This window comes from Acanthopagrus latus, chromosome 22 (assembly GCF_904848185.1).
Source record: "Acanthopagrus latus isolate v.2019 chromosome 22, fAcaLat1.1, whole genome shotgun sequence".
NCBI classification, from domain to species: domain Eukaryota; kingdom Metazoa; phylum Chordata; class Actinopteri; order Spariformes; family Sparidae; genus Acanthopagrus; species Acanthopagrus latus.
The window spans coordinates 14,924,217-14,939,667 of record NC_051060.1 but is presented as its reverse complement, the minus strand read 5'-3'; the positions used below and the strand labels follow the sequence as shown (position 1 = coordinate 14,939,667).

At 43.8% G+C, this 15,451-nt stretch overlaps 1 protein-coding gene across 6 annotated transcripts in view; it reads right to left on the bottom strand.

Moving 5' to 3' along the window:
• The window catches only part of utrn (utrophin), a 185,651-nt gene that overhangs the window by 114,768 nt on the left and 55,432 nt on the right, over positions 1-15,451 (bottom strand). For 5 of the 6 annotated variants that reach the window (XM_037085455.1, XM_037085454.1, XM_037085459.1 and 2 more), the window contains 8 exons: positions 14,655-14,807; positions 14,445-14,546; positions 14,117-14,237; positions 13,384-13,601; positions 13,110-13,227; positions 12,758-12,963; positions 11,681-11,835; positions 11,354-11,543 (listed from right to left, as the gene is read on the bottom strand). In XM_037085455.1, the coding sequence (XP_036941350.1) occupies positions 11,354-11,543; positions 11,681-11,835; positions 12,758-12,963; positions 13,110-13,227; positions 13,384-13,601; positions 14,117-14,237; positions 14,445-14,546; positions 14,655-14,807 (1,263 nt within the window). Of the gene's footprint in view, positions 1-6,117; positions 7,121-11,353; positions 11,544-11,680; positions 11,836-12,757; positions 12,964-13,109; positions 13,228-13,383; positions 13,602-14,116; positions 14,238-14,444; positions 14,547-14,654; positions 14,808-15,451 lie in introns of those variants that run through there. The other variant, XM_037085460.1, reaches the window with a different exon arrangement.

Here is a 15,451-nt window from a genome sequence, read left to right as displayed (position 1 = left end):
CCCTTGACAGGAGAGGAATAATGGCCAGAGGTAGAATATCACAAAGGAGAAAGAATGAATGAGTGTTAAAGGCAAGGTGGGTTACACGGCAGGGCAAGACGACTGAAGGAGAGCAGAGCAGAGAGGGAGCGAGAAGTAATGATAAGCTAAAGTGGAAATCTGCATATGAAGATTTGGGTCAACTGTCTTTTGATCATAATTCACGCCTCGTGGTATCGATGGCCTGTGTAACGCTGATTGACTGACGGTGGCTCTGTCTTTAAGTGTTTAAGTGAGGATTACAAACCTTAATCTCTCCCTCTGATCTGAAACTGTCATATTTGTCAGTACCACAGAGGTTCACACACACACACACACACACACACACACACCGGGAAAACGCAATATGGACTGTGAGTCAGCACTGTGTTTGTGCGCTTACCATAGATATTGGCAGGGTGGGACATTGGCGAGGATGCAGCATTCAGGCCTTGTGCCCCCGCAGATTGATTGTCAGGCCAAGAATAGAAGGAGCAGCAAGGGAAAAATGATTGCACCCCTCATTTTATTTCCCCCACTTAGGTCGCCCCCTGGATTGCACACTGAGGGATAAGGGAGCTGGAAGGTCAGAGAGGCTTCAAGCTGGCAACAAAAATCACTGCTTCCTGCCTGTCACAGCCTCCTGGTCAATGTGCCCCCTCTATTTCTCTCTTTTTTTCCTTTTGTTTTTTTTAAATTTGTTGGCACGACATGTATTGTTTACAGAAAATCTGCTCAATGAGGAGACATAATCACAATAAGATAAAAAAAAATTAAAAAAAGAAAGAAAACAATTTTGAAATGTAAATCAAATGCATGACTATGTGTCGTGTCTTTGGCCACTGAGTCTTCAGGGCATTTTATCTCAACCCTGTCTCAAAACTGTCTGATCCAGCGCGGGATGTGGGCCTTGCTATATAGATCATGATGTCAGATGAGTCAGACTTCTGGTTGAGACTGCTCTCTGAAAACAAAAAGGCACCCAGCACAGCTGCGTATTGAACCTCAGTGCCTCCTGAAATGGGTCTGTGGCATAACCAGCCAACCCCCCTGACTTTGTGTTTGTATAAAGATTAAACAAATACAATATACCTGGTCAATCAGTGACTTTCAGTCTTTAATAAGCTAATCCTCGCCAGCCTGAGCCAAAAACTCTAAAGCTAGCTAAAAGGCCCTTTGAAAACAGAGACTGCACAATACTGCCACAACAAAAACCCTGTCATTATGCCGGCTTTGTTTGTTCACACTGAACAAAACCATGATGGCAAAAGTGTGTTATTTTGGATAGCAGACCAGCGTAGTGGAAGCAAAAGAGGTGTGACAGGCATGAAATCTAGCAGACACAGCAGTGTCAGCGTCTAGTGCAATATATAGCACATGCATTGGGAAGCACTTTTGTTCTTGGATTTACATATTAAAACAAACAAGATATACCGGTCGATTAGAAAATTGGTGATTTTTAATGGTGATTTTTTTTTTCTTTTATTTGCATTATTTGAAACAATGGCAGCAAAATGTTGCCCCAGTGTGTGATTTTGGATAGTATGTCAGCGCTACAAAAGCGAAAGAGGCTTTTTAACAATGACCTGCATAACAGTCCTTAACCATCCCTGTCCCTGCAGTTGATTTAGGTGCTGCTCTTCTTTCAGTTAGCTGCATCTGCAAGTAACTGCTTTCTAAATCTTTTAATTCCATCTTTTGACAGTGAAGCTTTCTCAGGCAATCTCAAATACAATGAGACATATCCATTAGCCATTAAGTAGAAAAAAGGAATGAAATGTTAAATAACCAATATATATAACCATTATTTACACATGTAACTCTCCATGGATAGCTTCACCAGACCATCACATGGTGCGAGGCTGAGTGATTCTTACATTTCCCAGCGCCATGAAGTCAGTCTGATGATAAACCACACGGACATTAGGAGGTTCAGCTTGCTGTTGGGACCTGCTTGAAAGCCGCTAATGGACGCATGGACACAATATCCATCGATGTTGTGCACAAAAACACAATCCCAACACACACATGCATTACCAGCTCAATAAAAGCGTTTACTGGATGTGGATGTGGGAGAGACAAAGTGGTGAGAGTGATAGAGGGGAGGCAGGGAGGTTGAAGGACTTTCCCTCCATTTCTATTTGCATCTAATAATATAAAATTTAGTTTATTACATATTTCATCTAATCCCAGGATGGCATTTGTCAATCATGTGGCAAGTTTCATCTCCTCTTTAGTGAATGGTCACTTGGTGCGGTAACAGCAACTGTGAGCAGGAGAGCAGCTTAACTCTGAGCTGTATTGGTGATTTAAGTGCTATTTCAAATCACCACTACTGCTAATAGAAAGTCCATCTGCTGTGATTTACATGCGATGTTGATTGGGAGCAGAATCCCATCTTCATTTTCTTTTATTGTCCCTTCTCTCTCCCAATAACATCTTGATGAATTTAAATGATCTGCATTTATGAATCTGTTTCCACATTATTCTGCTGGCTGTGACTCATCGCTAGCAGCAGAGAAAGTGTGTGTGTGTGTGTGTGTGTGTGTGTGTGTGTGTGTGTGTGTGTGTGTGTGTGTGTGCATGCGCGTGTACGTGTTTGTGCTGTAGTGAGTAAATGTGTGCATGCAAGTGTATGCAAGAGAGAACAGGATGCATTGTGGGTATGCGTGTTTGTAAACTAAATGTGTTTAAGCATGCGTGAAAGAAAATATCTGTGATGTGAGTGTGAGCCAGGTCACACGTGGGGGGAAGTGTGGAGGGGTTATCTGTCTGCACCTGAGGCTCCAACTGCTAAGGCTAACACTTGCTAATAACCCAGAGGAGACCTGGTGGAGCTCAAGGACGGGGAGGTCAGACAGCTGGGCTCTATGCCCGTGCCTGAGTCACCTTACCTGGGGTAGCGGTGAGCCACAAGCAAAGGCGGATGGAGTGCGGAGCTCAAAGGCCAGAGCATTTGTGAGATAAACAATAGGAAAGGAGAGGCATGACTCCACACTGCCAGCGCTTTAGGGCTGTTTCTAAAGTGGGTTTAGGCTGGACACACACACACACACACACACACACACACACACACACACACACACACACACACACACACACACACACACACACACACACACACACACACACACACACACACACACACACACACACACACACACACACACACACACACACAGACAGTAGGAGCCAATGCCACAGTAATGAGAGTAGGAGGACACTCCTCAGGAGAGAGGTGGGCCCTTCAGCCAATTCTCAGCTAGTGATTACACACAGAGAGACAGAGCAGAGCAAAAGTGAGGGGATGAAATGAGTTGCTGGGGTTATTTGTATGCCCCAGAACAAAGTAACCAGGCTGCCACTGAGAAGTGGCCTTTACCAGTCAGCTACTCATGTCACAGGCATGCAAGCAAAGAAAGCAAGAACAGATGAGAGCAAGAATGAAGTGCTAGGGGAAGGTGAAAAGAAACAATCTGCATGTTAAAATGATTCAGGAAGCCTCTATATTCATATTGAAGACGTTTAGCTGACATCTTTAATGGGAGTGTAATTCTGTGAGGGGAAAAATTACACTGACTGTAGGACTGTACAAAGCCTTAGGGAACACTGTATAGATGTAAAATGTCTCTAATAGTCTACAACCTCATTAAACATTATTGCTCTGGATTGGTAAAGCGGGAGAAGAAAACAATTTATACACCAAATAACAGCTGCAACTTTAAGAACTGTGCAAGCAAGTCTGCTCCCAAAGACTGCACAGCTCAGTGTTATACATCAGCGTAATGAGTGCCGTTAAAAGGGCCACACAGACACACAAACACCCCTGGAGCAACCAGCGAAGCACGATTAACAGAAAAAGACAATTAGAAGGTTATGACTCAGTAGATTTTATTAACTTTCCATTATTCATCGATTGGTGAATACGCGCTGTGGTAGCCCTGCTCTGTCCTGCCACAAGACAGAGTGAGGGCCGATATGATGGAGGCCAATATGTTTTAGATGATAAGCTGGGCTTTTCAGCTTAATTGGACTGCCAAGAGTAAAATACAGCCTGCATGTGAGCCTGGGTCAGACGTCCACAATCAGATCGGGGGGAATATTATTTATATGTTCAGTTCACAGGACTGAATGAAAACAGCTTTGAAAAAGTTCTCTCAAGGGTTTTCCCTCACTTACAGTGATTACAGTTGTTCAATTTGCTAATAATCAATACACATCTGCTTAAAGAAGAGCCACTAGTTTATCCAAATTTCTCTATCCTGAATGAGACAATAACCAGGTGGGCTGTTTTAGGACGAGCGCTGTCCTAAAGCAGAAAGAATGGCCGGACCCCAGAGGTCGAGCCCCGAGCAAATCCATCATCGAGAAGTCGCTGTTCCACCCTGGCAGCCAGTGAGCGCACCCCAGGGAGGCAGGACAAGCCAGACATCACTGATTGCCCCCAGGGAAGACCTAACGAAGCTGGAATGACTGATGCAACCCAGGAGAAGGTAATCGAGTGTGCAATGACTGATGCCTCCCACCGGTAGGGACGCAAATCAGGGAAGGCCCCGAACTCTAAGGATGCTGAACAGAGCCGAATGAGCAAGAGAAGAAAGAACAAGTGTTGATTTTTGCAAATACCGTACATGTGCAGGGCTGTGGGAAGCACCTGACTTCACTTTGTTAAACAAGCAGAAGCAAGCAGAGCATCCACAAGACAAATTGCAGGGAAACTATGAAAGCCTGATTCTCAGTTTCATCCTTGAGCCAACTTTCTGTTCCTTTCTGCATTTTTTATTTTCCTAAGAGACGAGAGACGTAAGTGAAACCTGTAAAAAACAGCAAACACACTCTACCAGTGATAACACTGACAAAGTATCAAACACACACAGTAAAAAGGGAAAAAAAGGGCGGAGCACTAAAGAGCGATGGATTTATGGATTAAGGATGGATTAAGTGGAACCACCACATGTTTGCCGAAGCATGATTGAAGCTGGCAAGCAATCAGAAAGTGGTCTGATGCACTAGTCTCTCCGCGCTGTCAAATCTCAGCTGGTCCCCTCTGCCCTCTGACGGAGAGCGGGGTCACTGTTGTGCAACCCGAGAGAAGACAGCAATGAAGAGCAGCGATCAATAACGATCAACAGTGGTCCAAAATGACACCACACAGCAACAGCAAGTTGTTTCCTCTAAGGTGAAATCGATGGAGCTGACAAACAGTGGTAACGGGTTACAAAGTGATTCGACTTCAATATAAAGAAAAAGCATTTAAAGGACTAAACTTAGTCAATAACTTCAATTAACTGTTCACATGGCCAAGATCAATTCTCTCCCTCTTTAAAAACACTAAATATAAATACGGTCAGGATGTTTCTCACAAACACTAAAAATACACTACAGTATAGTACTAACACAACACATTTTCCTCTCCACCTTGTTAGTTTGTTCATGCGTGAACCACTATAGAGTCAAAACTCACTTCAAAACTGGCAGTATACAGACAAAAATATAAGCAAGCATGCGTGCACACACTCACACACACACCACAACAGGGATGCACAGTTGAAATCATTATCTGTTGGCAGAATTGCCAACAGTCCTAAAGTCAGTGAGGTGTATGTGTATATATATTTAAAACGACAAGCGGTGGAGGTGACAGAGTTCCCAAAACAATATCAGCTGGAACAGAATGTCTTCACAACCAAATGACTCATGAATAAAAAAAGAAGACTGAAAATAGAGGAGAAACAATGAACGTGGCAAAGATAGACTGCTTGGTGAGACGCTTCTCATTTCTGAGAGTAAAAAAATTTATATCGAAAAGAAACACACATACTCGGCAAAAACTTTCGGCTTCACACAAGTACGCAAGCTGCCTTGACATGGAGTAAAAATGGTCTAAAAAAACATACCCAAAAGCCTCAAGCAGACACTAGGATCATGCAAACATGATCAAAGTTTTTGGGGAACAAAGTCAAATCAGTAAAAGACTGCGCACAAGTACAAGTTCAAAACATAATTTAGAGGAGAAAAGGGGGTAAAAAAACCAAAAAAAAAACAAGAACAGAAACTCTCCGTCCTCCAGTCCACACTCTCTCCTGCAGTCCCACGTACCTTGCAGAGTTTCTGGTAGCGCGGCGAGGAGATGGCCATCCTCTGGAGCCTGTGTAGGAAGACCACCACTTTCTGGAGGGAGGTCCGGACCATGGCCATCATCTTAAGACTGCTACAACTCTGTAGCAGCCTGCTCCTGGTCCGCATGCTAGCACTGCCCTACCCCGCTCATATTGTTCTCCCTCTCCCTCTCGCTCTCCCTAGCCAGCCGACAAGACCCCAGCCAAGCTGACGCGATGCGCGCACACACACACACACACACACATGCACAGAGTGAGAGAGAGAGAGAGAGAGAGAAACACACACTCTCGCAAGCGTACTCAGCTCGGCATGCCTCTGTGTTTCGTCACATACGCACAGGCAACAAACAGCAAGTGCAGCCTCAGTAAGCTCTCTCTCTCTTTCTTTCTCTCCCGCTCTCTCAGTCACTCTCGCCCATGCACACACACTCTCTCACACAGACACACACGATGATGCAGGCAGGCAGGACAAGACGAGACACTCACTTTCTCCTCCACGCGGACATTCACACGCGCAACCCCCGACCGCAGAGCCAGAAGAGAATCAAAGAAATCACTTGTGACGGCACCCTGCAGATTCAGAAGATGGGTGACGAGGGAAAAGGAAGTGAAGAGGAAGATGGAGAAGGGGAGAGGGAGAGAAAAAAAAAATCAAGTGTGGAGAGGAGGAGAGGAAAGTGCCGGCAAAGCGGGGAGGAGAGGGACAGAGGAAGGCACGAGTTGCGCTGGAAGAGAAAAGAGGAGCTGGTGGTTGTACGCGGTTCACTTTTTACTGCCGCTGATCCGAAAAAGAGAAGGAGAGGGAATGAGCGAGAGAACAAGAGGGAGAGAAAGACATAGTACTGCTTTTAGAGGGAGAGGGGGAGAGAAAGCGGAGAAGAAAAGAAGGAGAGAGACGGACTCAAGGCAGCAGAGTAAGTGACAACAAATACTATCCCTGCCGTGAAGGTGGAATGACATTACGCGAGGAAACCAACGGCTCAATGAGCGAGAGACGGACAAAAAAGAGACGGCGAAAGGGAGAGAGAGAGAGAGAGAGAGAGAGAGAGAGGGAGAGAGAAAGAGAGAGGATGCACACACACACACACAATAGGAAGAGGGAGGAGTTATTTCAGGCGTCCAGGGTTCCTGGAAGTAAATGTCCCATTCATTTTCTGCCTTGGCAATGTTAGTGACTGTCATTTGGAGCGCTTCCACGTCGCGGTTTGGACAAGAAACTCGCCTGGTTTAATCCAGAGTGCCGAAGCCGAGTGTATTAGAAAACTGCTGTTTCAGTGTGACAACTTAACGAGGAGCATTTTGGTAAGAAGTGTACAATTACGGAGCGTACACTTCTGATGTGTGTGCCCCTGAAACAAAAAAAAAAGTGTTTTGTAGGAATTAGTTAATGCAGCATAAATCAAGCAGAAACTCAGTTTTGGATGAATTCAGCATATTCCCAAGTGCAACATCAAAGCATTTTCAATTTGCTACAGCTCTGATGAATGGCCTCGTTTTTCTATAGAAATGGCAGCGAGGCTCATGGGTAGCCACGTGCCATACCAAACATATAATATTTTATGAGCGGATTTTTCATATAGTCGACCTCACGGCAACTTCAGATCACAACTCCTTCACTGAGATCTTGATATAGATTTTGTTGCATGTCATTGCTTGTGTCTCTTCACACATTTCAAGTCCTCTTGTCTATCTCTATCAGCTTTCTAATAAAATGATCCAAAGAGAAACAAAAACAGCTTATGGCTACAACATAAATCCATAGCATCCTCTAACAATCTATGAGACTCATCAGTCTCTATGTTAAGAAACACTGAGGATGTCATTAAAAAAGAAAATTAAGAGCTCCTACCACTTCGAACTCTACGGTGGGTTTGTTGTGTGTCGTGTTTGTGTGGCCCGAACGCAGCTCTCAAAAGATTAACTGAGAAGAGGGAGGCCTTGCTGGAAAAGAGCAGATAACAGCTTTTGAAGGAGGGGAAAAAAAGTGGGAGGGAAGGTAGGAGGAAAAAGGTCACGAGAAGCTAAAAAGGCTTTTAAGCATCTTTTATCGATGCAGAAAAAACAGATAAATCTTTAGAGAACGAAATCTGTTGGATGCTTGAAAGTACCGGAGAGATGACATCAAGAGACAAAGAGGCAGACAGTCACGTAAAAGCAGAGATAAGTGCACAATCAGCAGAGATGATCATGATGCAGCTGCGTGGCTCCTGCAAAGCTACTGACCACGCGGTATTACGCACAGGAGGGTATTTTAAACCTATTCGTTCTGTCTATGTTACTGTCGACTTTTAGCTGAAGTGGGGCTGAAAAAACACTCTCTTTCTCCCAACCTGCCCTACGAGAGCCATCCATTTGAAGTGAGGATAAAAAACCTCTGTACTGCCCGGGAGCAGCACGCCTCACGCTGGCGGAACCCCTCGCAACTGTGACTCGTACATTTAAAATGAGCACAAACTGACACATGCGGTGGATTCACTGTAGCATCACTGTGGGATACATTTCAGCACTCGGTCCCTGCTCGCCTCGTCTCTTTGTACAGATGAAGGGACACTCCGAGGCAGACAGGGGAATGGAACATAAATAAATTCCTTTAAACCAACATGCAGCTTACCTACGCTGCCAGCTAGAGTAATCATCATCTACGGACGTGTTCGCACACAGATGTATGCACACAGTCACCGGGAGAGGGGATCACGATGAGCTTTACTGAAGAGCTCTGTTTAGACAAGGTTTAACTGGCTACAGCGTCCAATTCAGCCATTCCACAGAGTATCGACTCTGCTTCACAGGGAATTACAACTGAGTCCGACTTTTTTGTTGGCTCAGTCTTAACACGACTGACAGTACCAGGTCTCAACTAGGAGGTGGTGGAAGGCATGTGTTTCTGCTCTCACTGCTATGGTCAATACACGCACAAACACACACACACACACATTAAAGTCACATATACAATTCTAATACCCATGTAAAAGCTAAGCTTGAGAACAGCAGCTCCTCCAGATGTGTACACCTTTGCACATGCCACTGTTGCTCATCTGCTCCAAGCGTCAGGTGATACGATATCATATACCATGAAATGATAGAAAACTAGTCAGACACTGCCATACCACGCACACCGAGGTAATTATTCCTTTAATGGCTGTGATTGCACAGGACCAGTGCCAGCGATGTCGAATCAACATGGACTGGGTTTACACATTTGCTCCAACATGTTTACAGATAAACTATTAAACAATAGACTGTATATAGATAACCCAGAATAAATACCGTATATGCTGTAGAATGATTTTAATCCATATGAAGTATCCGAGTTAACCACTTTGTGACACTATGTTTAAAAAATGCATTGTAAGACCCAGTCTACCACAGTGTGAGCAGCAGGTGTTTGAGATCTACATCTGAGGGATCAGTGCAGAAAATGTGTGTTCTTCAGTCGAAATATCCTTATCTGAATTTTTACCTCAATATCATTGGTATCAGTATCAGCCCCAAAAGTCGGGCCAAGTCAGGCTCTATCAATTAGTGAGCTTTAGAGGTGCTGTAAGGCATAATTCTGTATTTTGTATTTCTCCTGTCTATATGCTAAGCTCAGTTTAGCACCTCCTGTATGAAGCCCCATATCTAACAGACAAGGAAGTGGTATCAATATATTCAGTGCACTCTCTACAAGACAGCAAACTGTTAATATTTCCAAAATTTTCCCCAACTATTAATGAAACCATCAGGGTTTCCTTTAAACAAAAGAGATTCCTGTGGTCCAGTCCATTATTAGTTCATCACGATGGGTTTTCTTCATAATCCATTCAGCCACTACAATTTCACCAAATGTCAGTTAATGTGCCACATTAGAATTTGTCACGACTCTGAACTGACTCACCAACTGTGGGCTTAATATGAACACAGCAGCGAGATTGACAATGGCCTGTAGCCAAAAACTGTGATTAAAGTAACCCGACACTCGACGGCAGCAGAACAGTCATTGTGAGTGCATAAAGTTGGGGAGAGGACTCTCTATGTGTCAACACAAGTCCTCGAAGTTTGTCTCTGTATCATTACCCTACTCCCTAGACATGAGTGTCATCCATCAATCTCGACTCCTGCCGAGACAGAAAGATGGAGATGAGAGGAAAAATAGGATAAAATTAAAGACCTCAGGGATGTGGCCAATTCAGAGAGGTCCACCAATATGTTTGACTGATAATTACATTAAATCTCCACTAGAACCTAATTATTGTTTTACATTTACTGCATGCTTAACCTTTGAGGTGACTTTGACAGACTTTATAGGAATAAAATCCAATAGTATAAAGTCTGTGTCCTTTGAAATATGGAAAGGGCTTATAATGATGGATTGGGTTCAATAAAACAAATACAGATCACTGCAATGGAGAGATAAACATGATGTTATTATCCATTTCTCTCCAACAATCTGAATGTATCACTGAGACTAAATCCAGCCAGCTTCAAAACCAAGAAATCCTCATGGCCATTTGTGCTTTCATTCTCTACAACCAGTGTGTTGTTGGACTTAAGGTTTCGCTTCTGAAAGATGTACAACACTGCAGCACTTTCCCAGGGTCAAGGAGTTTAACTGAAAGCAGCAGAAAGCTGGGATACACACATAGACCTCAAATCATTAACCGTTTCTGAAAAAAGGCTGTAAAAATGAAAACCCTCATGTATAATCCACAAGAGATGAGTACAACACTGACAGGGTCAACATAAAAAAATAAAAAAACCTTTCAACTTGACCAGAATGTAAGAAAAAATAAGATTAGTGTCCTATTTATCTGTTGAAAGGGTGAGGAGAAGTGATTTCAGGATTAAAACATTACATAAAGCATAAGATGATGTGTGTCAACAGATCCCTAAGGGAAGGTCTGGGTAAATGACAAGCCAGTGAGAGGAAGCTCACACACACACATACACACACACAACACGCACAGTCAATGGTACACACACAGAATTCCTAAGCAGCATAGGACAAGAGGATCAATGAGCTGTACTCAATGCATACAAGCACTCACGCGCCCTCTGTACGCCCTCTCATTCACCTTAAACCAGTATGGAAGCACACACACACACACACACACACACACACACACACACACACACACCGTCCTCAGTTCCTCTGCTGAACAATGTGTTAATGAAGGATGACACTGAGATAATAGGCTAGCACCTGTGCATAGATTCCACACAAACACAGTATTTACCTCTAGTTGTTGCCTCAGCTCCTTCACGTGGGCGGAGTCCTGCGTCAGGTCTTCCCTCTGAGAGGCGTCGGCCAAAACGTTGACCGTCGTCTCGGCCTCCTGGAGCCATTTGAGGAAGGACTCCAGCTCCCTGAGAGACATCTGCAGGCCCTTCAGTTCACTGTCCAGCTGGGCATGACGGTCAGCCGCCCTGCCAATCAACAAGTCATATGTGTGACTTTACATTAAAGAACTACACATGATTTATGACTTTTGCCACAGTAGCAGCTTGCACCAGATTTGACACAAGCGAACTATGCGCAAGTAAGCAGGTGAGCTCATGTGCACCTATTGTTGATGCTGTTCCAGGCAGCGTTGTGTTTTTCAGTGACCTCTTTGATCCTCCTGGTGTCGTCAGTCGAATACTCCTGCAGGAGATGACTGGACAGCTCGTTGAAGGCCACGACTGCAGCCTGGCCTCGGCCCAGGTCTTGGAGGAACGCCTGTAAAACAATCAACACAGAGACATTAGGATCATCGTGACACTGCAAATGTGACGGATGTGACTCCATCGTTATTTGTCACTGTCAAGGCACCCGTTGGCACAATTCTTTAATTATTATGTATTTGCATGCACTGCTTTCTGTGTCTGCTTTAGTTAGACAAATAGCTCTGCAAGTATATTAATGACCTGTTATACAAACTTAATAAAAAATAAATTGAAGCGCTAAAAACACAAAGAAAATTGTAATTCTATGGCTCAGCCATCTGACATTGTTATTTTAACCTCCACTTAATCAGGCAGGTTACATAAGACCCAACTATTATTCATGAGGCCAGATTATTATTTTTAATTTTGCATTAGAAAATAAGTCATCCCTATGTGACCCCTAGGTTGTTTTAACAAAAAGGCATGCTTCACTATTGTAAATGGACGATTACTCATCATTACATGACCACACAAACGAGGAGCAGATTGCTGTGTATGCAGTATGCTGGATTGTGTTAAACCCAGTTGCCCTCTAGTGTTCCATTCCTGTAATGCATCAGACACACTCATGAGGCAGAATATGTCTCCAGAAGCTCTCGAGCCAAGTCATCATCTCAAATTAAAATGATGGATGATGTGGGCGTACGAATGTTATTAAGGTTCAAAGTGATACTGCAGAGAGGTGATTTATTCATTCCCACCTTGTGCAGACTTATACGACTGTATAAAAGACCTCTAATAGTTCATAAAGTAAAGTTTGGTCCAAGATTTGGCTCTCTATTAAGGAAGTAAGCAGACATATTCCCTGGAGTAAATTTCTAGTCTACAATGATGACAAAGATCCAGAATCATAGTGAATGACCTCAGGAAGGACAGGCATTAGACACCCAGAGGACACAGAGGGAAAGTTTAGAAGTGAAACTTTTTTCCCTAACCTTGTTGTCAGCAAGCTGTTTAGTCAGGGGATCTCTGGACTGCTGAAGAAGGTTGTGGAAACGTCCTTCATTGTGCCCAATGAGCGCTTTCACCTCCTTCCTCTGCTCCTCCCACTGGTTGCTGTGGCCAATCATGTTGTCCAGCTGCTGGAGCCGTGCCTCGACGCCATGCTGAGTGCTGTCCCACTGGCTGCGTACCCTCTCCACTAGAAACAGACACACATTCAACAAGAAGAGCATAAACAGACAGCAATGAGGGTAACTTTAAAGCAAGACATTGTTAAGTGATAGGCATCTGGAGCAGCTAACTGTTCCATGTCATTCCAGTGCGATCATCCTGCTGTGTACATACGTTTCTCGGTGATGGATGTGCGAACATCCAGATTAGACGTCTTGTTTTTGATGTTCTGTGCCAGGGTGAAAATATCCTCGAGCTGGGGGTGACGCTGCTCCAGGTCAATCTTTGTTACCTGCCCGGATGTTACCAAAATAAACACACAGAGACAATCAGACAAAGTGTATCATACGACTGAATTTAGCGGTTCAATTTTCCACAAAATATTTAATATTCCATTGAAAAGAATTTCATCACACAAATGCATCCACAACCGCTCCCCCATTCTCACCTGAAGACGTCCCATAGTGGTCCTGATCTCGTCTGTGTCACCCACGGTGACTATATTAGACTTGAGCATCTGTGTGATGAGGAGGAGCCAGTCTGCGAGTTCGGTGGCCGTCTCGTTGAGGTCAGTGGGCGCCACCGTGTCCGGTGTGTGAGGCGTTTGGTGGTGGGGGTCCTCGCTCACCAGGCTGGCCATCTGCACGGCTGAAGGGACCGCAGACACTGGAGCGGTCGGGGGGGGGAATAAAAAGCAGGGAGCTCAAGGCAGGTAATGTTGACATATAGAGCTTCTTTAAAAAGGGAAGTGATGCAATAAACATTAAACATGTTAAAGTGAGAGAGGAGGTGCTGTCAAATAGGTCTCAGGGGGAAAGTGGCATCACACTAAATCATGATGGATGAGGCATCGGGGCTTGTTTTTAGAGTTACACAAGCAGGACTTTGTTGCTCACCTCTTATTTGTTATTTCATCATGCTCCAGTTCAAACCGAGCCACTAAGGAATTCCACAACTGCCACCTGAGTTCTTATTACCTCTACTACAAGAACATATTTCTATGTTGTTATTTCCTGTTATCTCATTTTCTTTCTCATTAAAAGGTGTTATATTTTACTGGGCCTTGCAGAGTCCTTTCATCCCCACATCACTGATGTATTTATTATACAGATGTTGCTCGTGATACAAAAAAAAAGAGAGAAATCATGAGTTTGAATAAGACCATTTCTTGGTATGTTTACCGAGCTGCTGGTGCTGGACGGTGTGCTGGTGCTGCATCCATGGAGAGACGGGTGGCTGGAGTGATTCCCTCAGTCGACCATCAAGAGCTTTCCAATCAGCTGCCAGCTGCTCTACCTTACCCTATACACATGGTTCATAAATATAGTTAATGACTGAATACAAAATATTAGCAAGAGTGTAGCCAGTTTTAAATAAAACAGCCAATTAAACCTCAATTAATTACTGGAAATAAAATTATCTAGCAGTTTAAAGGTGCAATATGGTATAATCATATGCTACAATTAGCAGTGTGTCTTTTTTTAATCATGTTATGATGTAAACTTGGACCTTTTCATGAGGCAACAGCTGCTGCCGTCTCTGTAGCTCTATAGAATGAGCCAACAGGTCCTCCAGGTCCTTCTTCCTGTCCTTCATGGAGACCTCCAGAGCCTAGAACAGACAAGAACTCATTCTAAGTGCCACATTGTGCCTTGGGGTAAAAGACTTCCTGTGAGGTTTTAAGTGTTTTGGTTCTCATGACGTCCTCAAAAGATCTACCTGTGCTTGGCCAGGAGTCAGGCCTCTGGTCACAATCGTCTGGTGCGTGACGACAACCCAGTCGGTGAGTCTGTTCATCCTGTCCTGGAACTGAGCGTGACTTTGCAGGTTGGCCTCCACCTCGCCCACTTTGTCCAACAACTCATGGGTCACCTACAGAGGAAAAGGGGGGCAAAGAATGATTGAGGAGAACAGCAGACATTGCGGTTCTCAGCCATAAGGGATCCTTATCAAAGCTAAACGAGGAGCAGCCCTCTGAATTCTAAGCTGTGTTTTTGAAAATAGTTTTTAAAAGTTTTTTTAAAAATAAACAGAACAAAAGGCTCATATCTCAGCATTTAATTAATTCCCGAAATGGGAATTCTTCTTCTTCTTTTTTGATTACTGTTGTAATTATTAAGATTCAAATTTCCCAGAATAAGGGCATGTTGAAAAATTAAAACAAACTATACTGACAGAGCCATCACTCTCTCCTAAAGAGCCCTTTCCTGCATTAGAAAAGCACACAGTTAAAACAACTAAAGAACTAACAGATCAAAAATCACTGAAGCTGTCAAAAATGAAGCCTATTAAGTATGTATGACTTTTAAAAATGGAAAAAATACCTAAAAACAGGAAGAACTGCTGAATATGCTACCAAAACTCAACTCAAATCGGGACAACTCGACTCTCATGCAATATTCACAGGAAACAATCTGTCACCCTCTCATGGATCATCAGCTTCCTCAAAAAATGCTCAAAACGGGGTCTCTAAAGGAAAATGTTTTTTGAACCACTGCTGAAAATCCACTATGAGT